Here is a 17,292-nt window from a genome sequence, read left to right on the forward strand (position 1 = left end):
AAACAGACACCGTCGGCTTCCTCCTGGTGTCACGCCGATTCCTGCTGCGGGGACACGGCTCGGGTCATTCATGTTTCCAGTCACCACGGCAACAGTCACACTGACGTGTCATTTGCTGGGCAGCGTGCTCGGGGCCTGGACTGACGAACCCTGCATTTCATTCAGTCTGCAGCTCAAACAGTATGCATCAACAAACATGTCTCCCCGGTGACCTTCTCTTCATGGCTTCAGCCAAACTGAACAAATCAGTGTTTTTCTTTTTTCCCCACACCTACCCCATTTCCTTCCCTTTGTCTCTATCTCCCACTCTTAATTTACCCTTCGGTTTCTCGCAACCGCAGAAGGTCATCTTGGAAGAGAAACACGTGCACTCTACCCAATAAAAGGATGACACCACTTTACCTGGTAGGTTTGTTTACATGAAGAAAGGATGCAGACCATAACCCCTGTTCAGTTCATGGTAAAGAGTGGGCTATGGAAGGAGCCATACAACCATGACTATCACATCACTGTTTGGTTATATACTTAGTTCTATAATTTTCATTGGATTATGGATTTAACTTGCAAGTTTTATGCATGCTTCTTCGCAAGGAAATCTCAACTTTACTCAATATCTGCTTTTTATCAGATTGATCCTTACAGTACATTACAGAAATCACAGTCTGCTTTATCCCTATTCATGAACAACTGTGGCTGCCGTGAAAAATAAAAAAGAAAGGAAAAATAACATGTCTATACTGTATTCTTCTATATTCAGCTGTATGTCTGAGCTGCTTCTTTTCATGCCGAGGTCCGGCTTATGTGTCACCGGGAGTGAGTCACGCATTATATCAGGAAGCATCCAGCGATAATGTAGGGTCACAGCGCGTAAATCTGTCCTCCTGCAGGAAATTAGCGGCCACGATTGGAAGCCTCTCTGGTTTGAGCAGTGATTGATCCACACATTAAGCAACTGTAGAGGTCTAATGTGAGGCAGTTAAGAGAGCCTCCCAGTGTAAGAAATGAGACAGATGCAACATTACAACAGAAGTCGTAATCAAGGTTAAAGCAAAAGGAAAGAAGTGACTTCCTAGACTCAAACTGATAAATTCCTCACCTGGCGTGACTTTAAAGAAACCAGATACCACAGCTACAGTGTGACCGATGCAGGATTTAAAGAATATGGGTTATTTGAGACCTAAAACTAAAACACTGAAAAGATCTTTGGCTTTGTAGTTGAATTTCAGGACAATTTCCTACATTGTCACTAAATAAAACTGCTATCACTTTGGTGTATAACTCTCTTTTTGCTAATGTTCAGTCCAAGTTGCATGTTTAGGCAACGGTACAAGTGCGTGTGTATGTATTTGCTGCCACCTAGTGTAGATCCAGACATCTGCGGCCCTTCATTTGCACATGCACACTGTTTTACATCCAAGCATCGTATTCTTAGACATTTAAAAAGACAAAAAAAAATATTACATTTTCCACTTTTATTTTCCATTGCACAGTAATCTCTATCTACAGAATTTCTAAATTTTTGTGGCAGCAGATAAAGTCATAAACATCCATGTGAAAGTTGCATAAAACTGTACAAGAAAATCGGCTACAATGAGAAAAATACTGCAACCCACTGATAACTGTTGAATCCAGGACAGAAGATGGCATATGGCAGATAAGACAGGACTCCCTCTTATTGTTTGAGTGTGTGGACTGTATCGGGTAAGAATACTGCATACTGTAGTGTACACACAAGAAAGAATAAAACCACTGAGAGAAGGAAAAAAAAAAAAAAAAAGAAAACGTTAAAGGGAAAGACATCAAGCAGGTTTTTGGGGTTAGATTTATACCTATAATAAGCTTCTTCTTCTTTTTTTTTTTTTTTTTTTTCCCTGAAGTTGATTTTTATTTTCTCCTCTTCAACTTGTGGGAAAAAGACAGACCTACCTGCCAACATCCACACACTACGATGCCTACTAAACACAGAGAAGACCAGATCTGAAGCTGTGGTGGAGGAAGAAGAGTACAGAGGACAGAGGAGGAGGAGGAGGAGGAGGAGGCAAAGACTGAAAAGTGAAGGGTGCAGTCGAAGCATGTCTGCAAGGACTGAACATGCGCGGCAGTTAAATTAAACCAGAAACCGTCCGATTGTTCTCTCTGTGTTGGCGGCTTCGGCTCATCAAACCGACACTCGATTGGACACAAATTATATCACTTACATGGACACAACCTTACACACAAACAGAGAGAGAGAGAGAGAGAGACATACAAACACACACACATAGATGAATACCTTAAATATTGTATGAGGCGTAGTGGAATGGTTCCGGCCATATCAACCTTGGCCACTTTTAGACGTTTAACACGAGTCCGAACTGTTCGTGACACCTCGCACTGTAAATGGCTGAGTTCCATTGCAACTTCCCATTTCTCGAACCCTGATAAGTGATTTCTAAACGGACCTGGCGTGCGCACTGGGTCACACACACACACACACATAAACGTTCACGCTCCGGGATGACAATGCGATGGCAAAAGCTAAAGCAAACTCTTTGGCGTCAGAAAAAATATGGCCTGTCTCCTCTTTCGTCGCTTGAGCAACCCCGACGTTCGCTTCCCCAGGTGGTCTTAAGATTGTCAAACTATTTACTTATATACAAATAAAGGTTCATCGCCTGGCGGACAGAGATAGATAGATAAGATAGATAAGATAGATAGATAGATAGATAGAGCACGCTGACTGCAAACGTGGAAATAGAAACAAGGTGGAGGTGGGGGTTTCTGACACCAAACACAACCGTCTCTTGTGCCTCAATAAATAAATAAATAACCAAATAAATAAGGGAAATCACACAATCTTCTCATACAGACAACTGCTTTGAAAAGATTACACAGCCGGTTTTCTATGACGGTGTATACGTGGATACTGTTAGGATGTAAGTCCCCATGCCGACGTGCTGGAAAACTCCGGAAAACCCGACAAATCTGACGATAAAACATCGATCGCATCAGTTTTTATACAGTCAGACTCACACGCTGAGCCTTAATGTGGAAGCCTGTTACGTTTAAGGTCACGGCTAAGGTCACATCCGATGGAGTCGATAAGCGGTAAACGATGAATGTGTGTGGTTCGTATGCTTTTAAGAATCGAGAACCTCCGGCGGTCGTCCGTGTCAGTGAGTCCTAAATGATATATGCCTTTTATATCCTTGCCCTCCTCATAGATTCCAGCCCTTTTCATAAGGAGAAATTAACTTGAGTTGTTAGACAAAAACGTCACAAAAAGGTGTATACGTTTTTTTTTTTTTTTCTTCTTCTTCTTGTTTTTTTTTTTTCCTCAACAAATCAAACATCATCCACTTTCACGACGATAGAAAAATAAGAGATTTTCCAATAATACAGACGGAGCAAAAAACCCAACGGATAACAAATAGAGGAACGGCAAGGAAAAAGTAACGCACGCATCCGCACGCTCGCTCGCACGCACGCGCACACACACACACTGTTGGTAACGATATGAAAGTCTGTCAGATACAGAGGAGAGTCTAGAGATTGAGCAAGATGACGGAATATCCAGTGTACATCGGAGCGAGTTGCTTTCATCCTCGCGACTCTCTGCATAGAGGAGGCTTCTCTTCTCACGGCTCTCCCTCCGCCGCCGCCGCCGCCGCCTCCTTGGGCCTCCCGCCTCCTCGACGAAGTCATCCCTTTTTCTTTTTGTACTTGTCACTCGGAAGTGGATACAGCATTGCACATTTATTAGATCTATGTATATATAACGATGTATTTAGATTCTTTCTTTTTACACTTTAACAATTTTTTGTAGTCTTTTGTTTCTCCGTTAGATATTTTGTCTTTGTTTTTTCTTTTTTCTTTAGTTTTTTCTCCCCCCCTCAGCCGTGTGTTCGTTCGTCGGTTTGTGGCCACCGGGGTGCAAGAGTGGAGACGACAGCGAAGAACGTTTTGGCAAATGAAGAGTCCCCGGGAGCACGGGCCAATCTGCGTCCTCGGAGGAGAGGCTGAACAAGAAAAATGGACGAAGAGACGGGGACGTAAAGAGGAAGATAAAATAAAAAAAATAAAAAAAAGAAGAGACACCTTTATATTCACTCCCTCTGAGGTTGTCCTTCTCCCCCCCTGTCGGGCCCCTCAGTTCCACCCGAAGACTGAGGTAAGTACAGTATTCAACATTGTGCTAGGGAAGCAAATCCCAAGTGTGTCAGGTGAAGAAGGCTTGGAGGGACGGGTGAATGGACGGACGCGGCCGGGCGGATGGACGGATGGAAGGATGTCTGGGGGTCACGGTGAGTCCAGGTGAGCTGATGGATGGTGGTTGGTCAGACAGTCGTGATCAGGGAGCTACTCCAGCCTCGTCACCAGATCAGAACTGGTACCACTTTTTGTCTTTGCACTTCAGCATCATCTGAGGACAGAGGAAATGTTGCCATGAGAACATTTTAAATGTGAAACTGTGAGATTCATCATGAACACGGCGAGAAACAACATTTCACATATTGTAGAATCGAAGCTTCATTTCTGAAAAGGAACCAGCCAACCATAACATTATGACCACTGAGAGGTGAAGTGAATAACCCCGATTATCTAGTTATCGTGGCAAATAATGGTAAATGGAAATATATCAATCAGGCTTAACATTATGACCACCTTCCTAATATTGTGTAGGTCTCCCTTGTGCCTCCAAAATAGTTCTGACTCATCAGAGAATGGACATGGGCCTTCTGAGGGTGTCCTGTGGTGTCTGGTAACAGAATGTTGTTAGTGGGGGGCATTTGGTTCCTATGGGTTGATTCGAGGGGTCTCTGTGGATCATCCCACAGATACTTGATGAGTCTGGGATCGAGTGAATTTGGAGGGCAGGTCAACACCTTGTGCTGTTCTTCATGTTTTTTGAGTTGTTCCTAAAACGTTTTTGTGTGTGTTCCTGCGTCAGGCTGCATCCTGCTGGGGATGGCTGCTCCCATCAAGGAGTGTCATTACTATGGGGTGGGGGTGTCTGGTCTGGTCTAGGAGGGTGCTACATGTCTAAGTAACAGCCACATGAATGAATGCCAGGTCCAAAAGCGTCCAAGCAGAATATTTCATTGTCACAAGATGGTCAATGTTATTTACTTCTATGTTAGTTGTCATAATGTTGTGGCTGATTGGTGTAATTAGGCAGCAAGTGAGCATTTTGTCCTATAAGTTGATGGGTTAGAAGCAGGAAAACTGGGCCCTGCCACGAAGCAAATATGTTTCATGGATGGTTTAAAGAACCATCGGGGAGAGTCACGGTGAAGACTCGGCCTCCGTGTCCCCCTGATCTCACTCCATTTGGGCATCTGTGGGGTGTGTCAGACAAACAAGTCAGAGCCATGGAGGCCCCACGTCTCAACTTTCAAGTGAAGTCCATTGCTCAAGGAATCAGGGCTATGTGGGCAGAAAAAGAGGGATCTATAGAGTGTTAGGCAGGTGGTCATAATGCTATGGTGGACCTGTGTATGTCTGACACTGGAGCTGTTTATCCTTTGTTCTGTCAGCATTTCATGGCCAGATGCTGCCCTCTAGTGGCTAAGTATTGTATTCATAAAATAATTTGAGGAAAAGCATTCAATATTCTGTATTTCATAGAGGATCAACACATTTGCACGTTAGTTTTCAGCTATGCACGTTAATGCATGAGCTGCTGTCGGCCCCTTAAAGCGATACACATCCCGCTCTCCTGATTTGACACTACCTCGTGGGCGTGTTTGGAGAAAGAATCCGCGCTGGCCATCATGGCGGCCGTCCTCTCATCCAGCTCGCCCAGCTTTTGGCCCCTCTCGTCCAGCGCTATCCGGGCACGCGCCAGATCTCCAACCACGCCGGAGGCCGCCCCCTTCATGCCCTCGAGGCCACCCGGGCCGGGGATGTGCTGGGCCAGACTTCGAGACGCCTTTCCAGATGCCAACTCGCCGACTAAGTGACGAAGGAAAGGAGAGGAAACCGGGGAAATGATCACCGTCTAAATCAAGATCCAGACTAGTAGTGCATGTACATAGCATGAGTTTGGCATACATAGCTCCTCCCTGTCCAGAGACTGTGCTCCTCCCCCAAAGAGGCCCTTGAAGAACCCTCTGTTGGGAGCCTCTGGTGTCTCCACTGGCGTAAAAAGTTCACCCAGCATCTCCTGAAACATCAGCACAAATTATTGCACATCCTTACACAAACACACAGTATACAGCTCCTCAGGTAAAATAATCATTCTGCATGAAAACGTTAATTAGATTTAATGTTATTTATTTTGCGTGTGCAGACAAATATGCAAATACGATATGGCCCCAAGCACGAGAGACCGTTTAAATCTTTTAACAAGACTCATTAAATCCGTTCGCAGAATGCACTGAACGCGGGATTTGAACTCGCCTGCAGGTTTTCACAAGTGTCCTGACTGTAAGTGATCCTCTGGATCTCAGTGGGGGAGCAGAGGTACATGGCCTGACCCAGATTGGTGAAGCAGAACGTCCTGGCTATCCGCATGTCTGTCAAAGGCAGGTAGTTCACATCCACGAGAGGTCTCAGTCCCGGCACACTGGAAACGAGGAACGGAAAAGAAGGATTTTAAATATGTGGAACCGGACGACATTTATTTTTAGCTTAGCTTAGCTCACATAAACCATTGCTTGTGCCACTTAGGGGAAATAATTATTAGAAAGCCAGTATGTCTGTGATCACAGGTAAATCTCAGTAAAACACGTCCACATCTTCACTGTAACACAAACCCACACAGATAGGGAGACAGCTGGACGTCGTTGCTTTATCAGACGACGATATGGAAGGCCGGTCTGTCTCTTTCTCCTCTGAGAAGTTTAGATTAATACTGATAAGTGACCCGCTAATACATACACCACCGCTTACTTACAGCCTTCTATCCACTGCACATCCGCATCCGAGTATGTCTGTGTGGGTCCATCCTAATCACGTCAGGTTAAATCAAAATGAAAGTGTTTCGGTTTCGTTAAGTAAGAGGGCACAAAGGAGGATGAGAGCCAATGGCAGCTCCAGGTAAGGATACAGGTTTGATCGTAAGGAAAAGATAAATTGATTGCATAAGACGCATGCCAAGACGCTACCTGCCAAAATTCATCTGTTACACTGATTAAACCGAGCTGGAAGTTCAACAAAGACAGTATTCACCACTTTACTGTGAATGAATACATAACAAAGCTACGCTAGGGTTGAGAATATATGAATACTGCATGAAGGGTGAGTCCATTGTCACATATCCCTGGTGCCGTACTCTGCCTGAAATCTGCTGGTGAATGCAAAACAATACAAAATGTTGCACCATGACAAGCAGTGGATTCCAACATTTCTGCAGTCCATTCCTCATCTCCACAACCAAAACATGTGCAGAGTCCAAAATCTCTTCCAAATAGTCACATTTTGCCCAAAATTTGGCTAAACTGGTTCCGATTTTTCATCCAGCAGCAGCTTTTCCCAGCACAAAACAAACCCATATGAATATAAATCAATGGGAAATTGAGAAACAGAAACCTGACTAAAGCCAGCATATTTCAGACTCTCGTGTCTCTCACCTGAGCGTCATGATGTGGCCGTTGGCGCAGAAGCAAGCCACACACACGCCTTGGCTCATCTGCACCACATCGGCCCGCAAGATGAAGGAGGTCTCTGTGATGCTGTGTTTGTAGATGCAGGTTTGGGATGGGAGGGAAATTACTTTGGCCTGTTTCTCCGAACACACCACGGCGTACTGGCTCTCGTTGAGGTCCTGGGAGGTGGAGGGGGACACGGAGACGGGCCGGCGCTTACGGACCTTCTCTCTTTCTTCGCCGTCCACGGTGATGTTGGGTTCGAACCAGGGCTCGTGCGCAGGAGGCAGCAGGGAACCTGTGGAGTCCAGGAAAGCCATCCGCATGATGCTCCCCTTCAGTCGCACCAGCATTCCTGATGAATTGAACAGAAAGACTTGTGGATACTTAAACAAAAAGACTTTCACAGTGTTGCACAGACAAAATTTTTGAAGTAAAGATTATTTTAATTAACTAAGTTTAAGCTTACAGTTTAAGATGCAGACCAAATACCAGAATTACCCACCCGTAGGTGAAAGGATAACTGGCTGCAGTTGCCGCTGCTCCCCAGCAGGCGGCAACGTGAGCGCCAGAACCAGCACAGTTCCCAGGGTGGTGCCCACATACAGGCAGGGGGTCAGAGTGCTGTCCCCCTTGCGGGCGAAGGTCTCGCAGAAGTGGAAGGAGCAGATGGCCTCCCGCGCCTCCTTGTCGATGCTGGTGACGCTGGAGGAGCGCGAGCGGCTGAAAGAATTGTCCCGGTGGTCTAATGGGTTGGCACCCCGCGGCGGGCATACAGACAGGAGGACAGTAAGGAGAAAACAGAGCGAGGTAAAGCACCCGCAAAAGCAGGGACACGGCAAGAGAGACAACACAGATGGGGACACGGCACTGTAATGGAATAAAATGACACAGAGCAGTTTTGCATAGTGGATTTCAAGTTTGAAGTAAACTCAAAACGTGTAAAGTTACGGACAATGTAGAAATAGGAAACTGGAGTGAGAGTATGGATTTGGATCTTAGGACATAATAATCGATGGCGATTATACAACGTTACAGCCGTCTTATATTTTACAACAGAAACAAATCCAGCACTAATCAATCACTCACAATGTTCCATCACCAATAAGTAGTTTTATTAGTATAAAATAACTAGCTGCTTAGGAACATAGGTTGTATAGCACTGGGACTCTTAAACACACTTTCACATTTTAATTCGACCCTTTGAAATGAGACGTTTAGGAAGACGGAGAAAAGGAAGACATGAAGAACACAAGAGAAAGACACAGCTGCAAAAGTTATAGAAAGCTTCAGAGTGAGATGAGTTGTGCAAAGTTTAGCTTAGCACCACTGACCTTTGGTGAAACTCCCCACCGTGGTCCAAAGGCGGGAGTTCAGTTCGAACAATTTGATTCAGCTCAACAAATTTCAGTGTCAGATCAGATCAGTGCTACTCTTGACGCATGCAAACTTAGGAGAACATCTGCAGGAGCTTGCCAAAGTTGAGGCTAATAACCAGATAGAAACTGGACTAATGGAATGTGGTGGAGTCCAGCCCGAGTGAGCAAAATATACTGCATTTTATACAAATTGTTTGGAGACACGAAGTCAAGGCTTACCCAAGTCTGGCTTTAGCTCAGTAGGCAAGCTTAATTTCCGTGACATCTTTGCTGGAAAAAAGAGAACATCCCTCTTTACAAAACACACGTCTAAGCTAAGACACGATGCCATGCAAAGCTAGATAACTAGCACTGGGCTGTAGGATTGTGCACAGAAGCTAAAATATACCAAAATGACAAAAGGGAGCTGTGGAACAAGTGCCAAGGGGGATTGTTTGATTGACTAGAGGAGCCAAAATGCTTTACACAGGAGGAGACACTGCATAAGGGACAACCCTGTATATCACAGAGGCATGCTGAGACAGACGAAACAAAAGAGGTGACCTCTGGTGGGACAATGCCCTGGAAGAAAGGACAGTAAGACACATCAAAACTGCCATTCAGGACCTTCATGCCAAAGAAGCATGCACCAAGAACGAGGAAGTAACAAGGAAGAGCAAGTAATGAACTCGAAATGGAAGAAGATAGTGAAAAAGACGTTTAAATATATACGGAGGTATTCCACTGCTGGTTTTTTTTTTTTTTAGGACTGGTTGAAACAATCATTCATTTTAAAAGAGTGAAGGTCTCAGAAGTGTATTTTCTCTTAAGTAGAAGACAGAGATGATACAATGAGACATTCATCATGCACACTCTGAAATGTGACATCCACTAACTAATAGTTATGGCTAGCTAGCAAATATTTATTTTCTTTGTGCTTCAGAAAACTGACAGAAACCCAGTGTAACACATAAAGAAACCTACCTTCAAAAGAATCTGCAACATAACCCTCAAGATCATACTGGGATGAGTATGACTTGATTATTGCTTAGTTAGGTAGCTTTAACGAAACGGCAGCACTGCCATTTGAATCTCTGACGCCACAGTGATTATCCCGTTTTCAAATCTTGCTGTTGTGTAACTCCTGTCCTTGATTGATCCAGAGACAGACTCTTAGCTTCCGTATACGACGACATCCACGCAAGTGTCGCTTATTGCGGTAGCTTGGGTTTATGCTAGGGATGAGACGATGTCACCGAACTCCCGGAACCTTTTGTTTACTAAAAATAATCCAAGGGTTCAAACTCACAGGTGCAACAAAGCTAGAAGGTTAAGGCGAAGTGTAAATTAGAAGAGATCTAACTAGCGAATACACATGTTGTGGATGATCAGCTTTTAACAGGGTCCATGCTACTCAAGCAAGGTAATGCCAAGAAGCAACCTTTCTACAACCTTTCAAGCCTGGAGCACATTTGAAAAGTTCATCATCTGCTTTCACTGACACGTTAGATACCGCACTTATTAACTTGAATCTTTAAATTCTTCAGCTTATTTAATTTGCATGTTTAAATATACAGTATTTAATAGGTGATCTGTTTCGTCAACACACACTGGGAGTACACAAAGACAGTTGGACAGATGGGTTGCTCTCCACTCTGTGGTGCTATCATACTGCACTATGGACAGTTATATTGGACAGATACCAAACGCAGGCACGTTTACAATCTGACACTCGTGCTACATACATGTAGCATGCAATATGTACAATATACTGGACAACTAAGATGTACTTGGTGTTAATAGACAGCTGCAGCCCCGCCTTCCTTACAGGTTAGCATCTGCTCCAAGAGCTTTCAGTCCTCAAAATACAATTTTCCCTCCATTTTATTCTGTGATCATATATTAAATACAATATCCTTGTTGTTTTTTAAAAATCTAAGGGAGTTTATAATTAACACCAAAAGATTGTGGAACAGAAGCTGACCCAGAAGTAGAGTGGAACCTCTAATTTCTCAAATTCTTCTTACTGTGGTGACTATGGACACGCAGGACAGAGACAGTTTCTTCACAACAAAGAATAAAAATAAACAGGGGCACCAAATCTGGACCATGTTTGTCCTGACTACGCAGCTTCTCATGGAGATTTTTGGCCACTCTTACCTCCTCTACCACCTCCATTGTAGAATTGCTGTAGATTGCTGTTTGACATCAACACTTTTGAGGGTGGGGGGAAAGTAAAGTAAACGTGCAGTTAGAAACACGCTTTGCCTTTTCGCTACATACAAGCTGTCGCACTTTATAGTCACGAATAGCTTCTGAGCAGTTAAATGGCAGTTTGATTTCATTAAATCCGTGATCAAGGTTTCACTCAAACACCTTGTTTTCTGAGGAAAATTCCAGTTTTCACAACGAATGACAACGAAGGAATTAAATATGCATTTATAAGTTTATTCTTTGTGTTTATGTGTGTGTGGGGGGTGCTAACTTGCTAAATGTTGTTTTGTAGGTTTTGTTTCATGTGTATACCCCATAGACTGTATATAAATATGGACAATGCGTCTCCACTTCCTTGCATCGGCCAAACTGACACTATTTTCCCGGGGATACGGGTGGCGCCAACATTCCTCTCCAACTTTACTCTCACTGTCCTACGGGATTGCTTTACGGAGCGGTTGCCATGACAACTCGCAGTCAACCTGATGTCACATCCTGCTTCTACAGCGTCAAAAAACTAAAGCGAAACTTGTCAGAATAATGGACACTTGAGTATGCATCAGCATCATATTATCTACCCAAAATGACTCCTTGATGAATCCTTGAAAAAAATTATTTGAAGTGTACTTTAGTGTTTTAGTTTGGCCCAAGTTCCATCCACTAACATGGAAGGGGTGGAGCTTATGACTTATACTGCAGCCAGACACCAGGGGGAGCTCTACTTGCTTGGGCTTTACTTTTGAGGAACTGATCTGCTGTCTATCTTTATTTACAGTCCATACCCTCACAATGCATTAGAAATTCTGATTTATTTATTTATTTATTTTTTACAGTAAATGGTAAATATGGTGGACTTCCTTCCTCAAGTAACTCCAATTTAATAACTCCTCACACTCCTCACCTAGTATTTTTCTAAAAAAAAAAAAAAAATTGAGTCATCCAAATGGAACAAATGACTTCATACACTCATTGAACTACTTAGAATCGCCACCTTTTCAAAATAAACATCTTAGCTCTACTACGTCGCTGCCTTCGGATGTGGCTATGTGTACATGAAAAGTCCATGTGAACAGCTCATTGTAAGAAGACTTTGCAAGATTTTTCTTTTTTTTTTAGAAAAGTCTGATTTATGATGTGTTAGCTGATGTTTTCAGAAATGGTGGTGGTGGATGATAAGTTAATATTTTAGTCATATCAGGTTTTCTTTGTAATTTTACAGTTACTAGCGCCTTAGTTTGCTGTTAGCCTTGGTGGCTTCTTGATGCTTCTAGAACAACCTATCAGTGCCATCAATTGAATGCTTAGCATCTTGTGTACTGCCAATGCCAAATCTACTCTTTGAAGGCAGCATATGTCTGATCAGTAAGTCGTTTGTATCACTGCTGCTTTGTATATTACTTTGCAACTGCTGTGATGGAAGCCAGCGGGGATCCGAATATATATACAAATCATACTGCAACTTCTTTCAAGTTAAAACAGACAAAACTAAATGTGTTTTCTTTCACAGATTTAGGCCTAAATGGGCAGCTGAAGCAGACAGTTATTTGCAGAAATGCACCTTCTCTCTTTCTGTCCCATGAATAATGCAAAGCAGACAGATGTATCAGACCACGGTCTGGCAGCACCAGACATGGGGGCTGGGACACTCGTTTCATACCTGGAAACAGCAGCAGGGCTCCTGACTTTCAGATTTGTTTTCTGTCTGACCTTTTTAAAAAGCTTCTTATTTTCATCATGCTAATGCCAAGCTACCCCTGTTCTCTCTCTTCGAGCACCTTCAGCTGAAATACTAATGATGTAGATTAAAACTGAAGCAAGTAAAAGAGCAATGGAGAATCTTAATACTTAAAAACACAATGCACTTCTTGTCCTTGTTCATCAAAAGGCTGAGTATATGCATTAATTTATAACATTACGTAATCCTGGCAAGGAATGTAATATGCAGCATTTGGTTATGGACTATTTTTCAGAATTATGCAATTATGCAAATGTAAATAAATGAGAAAACATTTTCTTTTTAACTATTAGACTCACTTTAACTAATACTGATTCATTTAAATGAATGGATTCTCTGCCAAAGTGGAGAGTTTTGTTTCACAGCTTCATTCAATTTACAATTCTTAGCTGCCACATTGAATTAGCATCACAGCGACTGGATACATCTACAGCCTACAACCCAGTTTTCTGGGATACTGAGTGAGATTAAAACAAATTTATTCCTGTCTATTGAACTCTGCAAAGCGGTAAAAAAAAAATAATAAACACACAAATGGGTAAATAGTCTCAAAAACCCATAAACGTACGGTATTAAACTCAAGCAGCCCATTTCTAAAGGCTGAGGTAGGATGAAATTGACAGTCAGACAATTTTACGGTTCAACAAAAAGAAACCTTTCCATACAGTTCACGTTTGACGAGCAGCAATTTCAATAAAAAAAAAAACTGTATTAAAAGCGAAGGCTCTTTTGAAACACTGATCTTCTTCTCTAACCGATGCTTTTCTTGCATGCATATAGGTGGTATTGTAAGGATATTCTGAATGGTTCACCGTTTGAGCTTTACATCTAAATAGCACAAAGCCTCGGCTATATTCTTGCTGTTTTCTTTTGATAAGCCACTGAAGGACATGTTACCTGAAGTAGGAGACTTGCAGCGGTCCTCTGATGTGGCTGAGCATTCATTGATGTCGCACAAACCTGCAGCAGAGATCACACAATTTACCATTAATCTACATAAACATAATGCACCTTTTATTACTATACCTTAAAAAGCAGCTCACATACGAACTGGGTTTGCCATATTATTGATGGTTTCTGTGACTTTCATTGGCCAACAGATTTGCAATTTTAATGTTTCTTTGACAAGCTTGAAAGCGTCCCTTTAGAAATGTTTAGGTATAAGAATGTGCCCTCCCGCTTATATATCGTACTATTTATTCTACATGCACTTACTGCTTATTGCATTTCTGGTTAGATGCTAAACTGAATTTTGTTGCTCTGTACCTGTACATGTCTAATGACAATAAAGCTGAATCTAAACTTATCTAATCTAATCTAATAGTGGGGACCAAAATGTTGGACTCCACAAAGTAAGTACGATTCAGATTTAGGTAAAGCTTAGGATTACAATAAGGCCCTGTTCAGACCTTGCTTTAACATCTGTCCTTGGCAATCCAATCGCAAGTGGTCAGGTTTTAGCGCTTATGTCCACTCCTTGCAATAAAATGTGTTTCTACGTGTGTCCTCAGCCAGCTCTTCAGATCTGATCTCAGCTTCGCACTCCACATGCAAGTAAAAACCGGCAATATTTTGGGTGAAGGTAGAATATTATAACAGCTTATAATGGATCACTACCAGTTTTTCAGAACCACAAATAGGGGTGTTTTGTGTACTGCGAAAAAACATCAACCCTGGGAGTTTCCATACGCACCTTAATCTCCAGTAATAAAGATAAGCAAAGACACCGGTGATTACTGAGGAAATACACTCCAGACGGCTCCTTATACAGAAACACGGTCGCAACAGTAATTAACCACATGCCAATACGTTATTCAAAGACAGAATTTATTTGTTAATTCTTGTGTAGAATTATTTATGATTTAGTTAACAGCTACAAGGTCAGAACATTTTGAAAGGCTTTCATTACTAATGAATAGACATCACTTCAGGTACTTCTTCCTATTCAGGTGATCTTTAATAATAGTGGTTGTGTGCGTTTTTTCTGAATGAATGAGACAAAAACTCTAATGTGACTCAGGACACATAGTGTGAATACTATTAAAATAATGAGGACAAATGCGACCTAGACCAACTCAAAATTTGGTCAGAGATCCCCAGGACAGATGTTAATGCAAGGTCCGAACAGGGCCCAAGAAAGACATTATGTTAATAAGGGTCCACACAAAGATAAGGATGTGTGTATCCACGCTTGTTTTTGTATCCTGCTGAGGACCTAAACCTGAAAACACATCTACCCATCGGGACTGCAATTAAAGTCCCCATGGGTAAAGCCTGCTTTTTTAGAATTTACACTTTGCTTTAGGGTTAGAATGAGGTTAAAGTGGAGCCTAAAGCAAGGGGCTAGGGAATGCACTATGTCAACGCATGACCCCTACGGATAGTGGAACAATTTTGTCTGTGTGAAATGTTGTCCTGTGAGGCAGAAAGCCAAGCAGACAGCAGTCCCTGTTGGCAGAGAAACACAGCTGGTCGTCTGATTACTGCTCACAGTCACCAAGCTCTGACAGGTGCCAGCCCACTGCCCACCAGTCGGTGACTCCAGATGCTCTGCGTGTATTTATACGTGCATGCTCTTATGCATACATTAGCAACACTTTTTGTGCGTCTGCATACACAGTTGTTTAGCATATTTGTGCTACACAAAAAAATAAATCCCTCAGCGTCCAGACACGCACATAATTAGTTAATCAATCAAACTTTTCCTTATGTATGAACAGCACAGTACATCATCATAACACTGCGGCATCCTCCATGTAGCTGCACTGCCATCGCCCAACACATGGTGGCAGTGTGTTCATATTGAAAGGATCCTGTTATCTATCAGTGGTACTATGAAGCTGCATTGGCGATGTGTGTAAAAGGGATGGGCTTTGAGAGTGTGTCAGTGAATGAGCACACAGACAGAGAGGCGGATAAACAAAGAAAGTCAATCAAAGCCCAAAGAGAGAGTTAGTATTTGTCAGAGTGCTCTGTCATGCGTCAGGCTGGTGAGCGAAGGCTGGATGGCGCGACTGTAGACGCAACGTGTATTGACGCTTCTTTCACTCTCATATTTGGATTGGTTTACAGATTAGATTAGGGACTGTGGACCTTTGGGGTTTGCTCAGGGGGCTAAAACAAGTCATCGTGTACAATGAAAACCTGCAGTCTACCGTGTGACAGGCAAAACCTATATTTGACTGTAGCTCCTGCGAAATTCACTGTGTTTGTATGGTCAACAGCAAGAGTATTTGATGTGCTGTGCAGTTTTCCAGGACCATTCCATTTTGCTTTTAAGACAAGAGCATTATTTGAAAATCATGGTCAGTCACAGTTAGTGACATTAGTAGCTAGAGATTAAGTCCAGAATAAAAGCTTAGACATGTTATTAGTCAGTTGTGGACATTAAACAGTTGGTTATGTCCGCTGGGCAAAAGCCTCTGTTGCGCAGGGTCATAAATCATCAAGTCTTATAAATAGTTTTTCTTCCTGGTGTCTTTCTTATACCCTTTTCATTATTACCTCCAGAAGGCTGTCTTGCCTTTCTTGGCGACCGGGGCTGTCTCTGGTAGGGGTCATTGGAACCGTAAAGCTCGACCGTTCCCAAGTTGAGCACTACTGTCTTCTGGACGTAGTCCACCACCGCCAGACCGTTGCTGTTGCCAAACACCAATCTGGGTGAGGAATGACAAAGTCAGAGAGTAAGTGGAGACGGCGGGAGGGGAAAAAGTTTGAGTAACAAGGATGAAAAGACAAAGAGATGTGGAGAGCTACAAAAAGATCTTTTAAAACTGTGTCAACAGGCGTGAATGTCATTGTAGGTTTTTGGCAGTTACTTTGTAAAATTGCAAGCTTGTCCACTTTGCATTTAAGATTTCTTCACAAATTTTAGTAGGGCTACTTTTTAACTTCAGTTGAAATTGCTTGATATAAATAAAATACATTTCCAGCTTCCCGTTTTCCCACAAAAGGCTTCTGTTTGACTAAGATGTTACTGTGTACTCACAGGCCGTAGGAGGAATTGAGCGCCAGACTTGTGATCTGTTGAGGAGGCTCTCCGCTCACCCACACCAACTGGATCACCAAATCTACCTGGTAACCTGGAGACTGCTTCAAAGGAGTACTGCGCACTCTGCGGAGAAGACGTCGAACGGAGGCAGCGAGAGGACGGGGGGGAAAAAAAGAGAGAAAAAAAAAGAAATGAAAGCGAGAGACATAATAAAAGGTTTCATAAAGAGAATGACAAGCGGTGCAGCTGCAGCCCTGAAACGGTTGTGTGTCGAGAGCCTGGCATGAGTGGCTGCAAGGGAATGATGGGGAGGCTGTGGCTGAGAATGCTTCAGGCGCTGACTAAGTCTGTGCAAGTGCGCTTGAGGCAAAAGGAAAGACTCTTGTGTGTATGAGTATTTGCGCGAGCGCTCCCGCTGCTTGGGAG

The 17,292-nt window shown here is 42.9% G+C and overlaps 1 protein-coding gene across 5 annotated transcripts in view; it reads right to left on the reverse strand.

Moving 5' to 3' along the window:
- Positions 1-4,077: 4,077 nt before the first annotated feature.
- The window catches only part of stxbp5a (syntaxin binding protein 5a (tomosyn)), a gene marked incomplete at its 5' end in the record, with an annotated part of 91,571 nt that continues 78,356 nt past the window's right edge, over positions 4,078-17,292 (reverse strand). Inside the window, 11 exons of one of the 5 annotated variants that reach the window (XM_084560400.1) lie at positions 4,078-4,402; positions 5,714-5,934; positions 6,034-6,145; positions 6,382-6,547; positions 7,554-7,923; positions 8,074-8,313; positions 9,167-9,217; positions 11,087-11,140; positions 13,773-13,835; positions 16,380-16,531; positions 16,864-16,989. In XM_084560400.1, the coding sequence (XP_084416526.1) occupies positions 4,361-4,402; positions 5,714-5,934; positions 6,034-6,145; positions 6,382-6,547; positions 7,554-7,923; positions 8,074-8,313; positions 9,167-9,217; positions 11,087-11,140; positions 13,773-13,835; positions 16,380-16,531; positions 16,864-16,989 (1,597 nt within the window). In that variant the 3' untranslated portion in view covers positions 4,078-4,360. Of the gene's footprint in view, positions 4,403-5,713; positions 5,935-6,033; positions 6,146-6,381; positions 6,548-7,553; positions 7,924-8,073; positions 8,356-9,166; positions 9,218-11,080; positions 11,141-13,772; positions 13,836-16,379; positions 16,532-16,863; positions 16,990-17,292 lie in introns of all 5 variants that reach the window. The other 4 variants (XM_084560399.1, XM_084560398.1, XM_084560401.1 and 1 more) reach the window with 4 other exon arrangements.

Source organism: Chelon labrosus (assembly GCF_963514085.1).
Source record: "Chelon labrosus genome assembly, chromosome: 14".
In the NCBI taxonomy this organism is placed as follows: Eukaryota; Metazoa; Chordata; class Actinopteri; order Mugiliformes; family Mugilidae; genus Chelon; species Chelon labrosus.